Here is a 2,963-nt window from a genome sequence, read left to right as displayed (position 1 = left end):
GAATTATTTTTATTAGGTGCTTCATGATTTTTGTCTTCTACTATAATTATTAGGTGCTTCATAATAATTTACATGTCCGATATTTATCATGTCCGATATTTATCATGATTATCATGTTACGTACTGTTATGTTTTTTATTATTATCATGTCATTCTTTGTTTTGCTGTGTTTTTAAGAACAATCTTTAAGAATGTTCGTGCATGAACACTGTTTTGTTCATAGCTTTTTTTTCCAAATCCACCCAAATAACTAGGTGGAGACCAAGGATTCCATTCTCTATATTTATAAGTAAAACATATTTTCAAATTCATCCAAATCCAATATGAAATCAAATCTATACTCAAATCTTTAATAATGAATAAGGGGTGATTTTAATTAGGATTTAGAATTCATAGATCCAATAACACAGAATTTTAATAAAGATTTTAAAATGAATGATTGAATAACACATGATTTAACTTGGATTTCTAAATCCATTAAAATCAAGGATCCAATAATCCCTTTAGTTTTTAAATATTATTTATGTGATGTGATGTGTTTTGTTTTTTTTTTCATATCTTTCTTGACAGCTTATATAATGTGTTCTATGTCTTTTTTTGTTTAAAAGCTTTTAAATTTAAAACTATTGAATGAGAGAAAGAGAAAGAGAAAGAGAGAGATACAGAGGCCTTTTATAGGGCCACTTTGGAAAAAGAAGGAGAGTTTAGCTTTTGTCCCACATCGTTAGGCAGAGAGAAGATGGTGGTGAAGTAACCCTATAAAAGAGAAAGAGCTGTGAACGGTGAAAAGCATGATCCTTCAGGCAAGTTGAAGGGGATATGATGAATGGTAAAAACTCGCTTAAATTGCGAGATGAGCGTTCCACCCAAAGCCTGTTACGACTATTGGGCGCTCTCACTTTTTACACAATATGATCCCTCCCTTTCTTTCCTCCAATAAGGATTTTTTGTTTTTTTTTTTGTTTCTTTATTTCTTTCTGAATCTTTAAGTTTAAAAAAAATTAATTTGGTTTAAAAAAAATTAGTTAAAACTTTTAGGTTGCTTAACATTTGAAATGAAAAAAAATAAAAATGTAAAATCCTAAGGAATTGAACCCAAAATATACTTTATTTTCACTCATCTCACAGACAAGACTAATTGTGTCACTGGGAATTTCAAATCGTCCCATGCCACCACCAAGAGACGAAAGAGATGAGGAAGTGCCAATATTGCATAATGATTGTGTTAGAAACTTGTGTATACAGGAGGAGATGATGTTTAACGTATGTGTGGATTTGGAAGTCCGTATCAGGTATGATGACTTTCAAGTTTAGCCTTCGATGAGGTTCAAATTAATTGACGCAAGTACCACATTGGCGCTGAGATAGATTCCATGAACATTGACTTAATAACAAAATCAAGGATACATAAAGAGCTAAACGAAGAAAAGAGCTCATAGAATCATCAAATCATGTTTCTCATTGTATCTTCTGGCAACAAAAAAAAAAACATATCAAACAAGATTACAGATAGAGTGAGAAGAGAAAGAACGAACACTCAAGCCCGTTTGCCACTGCTAGGGTTGGACTTGGGACAGAGGTTCCAGCGTCCCTTGGCACGTCGGCGCTTAATGGTTGCTCTACCACTAGTGGTCCTCATCCTCCTACGGAAACCATGAGTCCTAGCCAGAGATTTTCTTGATCTGCTTCTCTTTGTTTGACACAGAGCAGCTTTTCCAGCTCTCACCACAAGGCCTCTGCGTCTCTGTCCATTCAGTCCACCAGTTTGACCGCTGAGATCAAACGCAATGGACAAACCTGAAAAGACAGCAGCATCATTTTGTTAAATGTAACATTACAAGGTATGGTAGTGTATCAAGCAAATAATATTTGGTTCATTCAATTCACCAAAGAAGTAAAACTATACAAGAGGCTTGATTAAATTAAAGGGATTCCCTAAACTCTCGACCACTGCTCAGAATCAAGACTTCAGACAAATAAAAAATGACCACACTGCATTCTCCTAGGCTTGCTCCCAACTAACCATAAGATTCTGTGTTAGACCTGGCAAAGCTACAATCCACTGCTCAACACCTAAACTAGTAACAATGCACTAAACTTTTACAACAAAGTTATGATCAAGGGAAGAGGACAAGTTCATGTGACACTTTGAAGCAATTTGTGAGCAAGATTCATAATCATTGAACATATATAATCACTGCTTTCAACAGACATGAGCTAGTTAGATGAGAAACAAAGAAATTCAAATAGAACTAGGTTGCTTCGTTGGATCTCAAAGAAATCTACAGAAGAAGGCAAACTCTAGAATGAGATGCAGCAGCTACTGTAATGAGCTAAATGCAAAGATTTTATATACTGAAAAGCAAACAACATTCACTTGCGGCTACAACTACATGAGCTAAACTTAAAAATTTCAGGCAAAAAAAAAAACAAAAAACAAAGCTTCCCTCACTTCCTAATCAAAATTACCATGAAAAGTTACACAATTCCCAAATTCAAAACACAAATCTTTAAGAAATAAGTTCGAAAGGTAAGCAGCTAGAGCCAAACCCAGCGAGAATCAAAAAATCAAAATTGGGTGAGAAAACTGAATACATTGCATCACCAAAAGAACAATACTACTAGGTAAACACAAACAATACTTGATACCAATTTGAAGTATATTTTTTACCAGAAAATGGCGACGCTAGGGAGAGAGGTGAAGAGAGGAACGAGCAGTGGAGAAGCTGCGAAGAAGCGGAAGAGCTAAGAGCAAACTGACCCCGTCTCATTGAACCATTACGCAGAGAGAGCGAAGCTGAAGGAACGCTGATTTTGCCATTGGAAGAAGGATTCCATAAACGCGACGAAGCCGAAGCTACAACGGAAGTGGATAAGGAAGCCATTGATGAAGTTCCCCCCTCACTCTTCTTCTTTCTCCTTATCTCCTAACCCAATTCCTTTTTTTTTTTTTTTTTTTTTTT

At 35.3% G+C, this 2,963-nt stretch overlaps 1 protein-coding gene across 1 annotated transcript; it reads right to left on the bottom strand.

Annotated features, from left to right (window-relative positions):
• On the bottom strand, positions 1,361-2,957 carry LOC104757236 (50S ribosomal protein L34, chloroplastic). The gene is made up of 2 exons (XM_010479964.1): positions 2,672-2,957; positions 1,361-1,797 (listed from the first exon to the last, which is right to left on the bottom strand). Exons 1-2 carry the CDS (start codon positions 2,883-2,885, stop codon positions 1,538-1,540), a joined length of 474 nt encoding a protein of 157 aa, XP_010478266.1. The 5' UTR covers positions 2,886-2,957; the 3' UTR covers positions 1,361-1,537.

The sequence above is a fragment of the Camelina sativa genome, chromosome 17 (genome assembly GCF_000633955.1).
Source record: "Camelina sativa cultivar DH55 chromosome 17, Cs, whole genome shotgun sequence".
Taxonomy (NCBI): Eukaryota; Viridiplantae; Streptophyta; class Magnoliopsida; order Brassicales; family Brassicaceae; genus Camelina; species Camelina sativa.
Note: the sequence above shows the minus strand (reverse complement) of the source record. Positions and strands in the feature narration are given on the sequence as shown.

What these genes read in the sequence shown, in the direction of transcription:
- LOC104757236 (XM_010479964.1), bottom strand. Translation starts at nt 2,885, where the DNA reads ATGGCTTCCTTATCCACTTCCGTTGTAGCTTCGGCTTCGTCGCGTTTA. An exon ending in CCTAGCGTCGCCATTTTCTG is followed by an intron (nt 1,798 to 2,671) that starts GTAAAAAATATA and finishes CTGTCTTTTCAG; the next exon opens with GTTTGTCCATTGCGTTTGAT.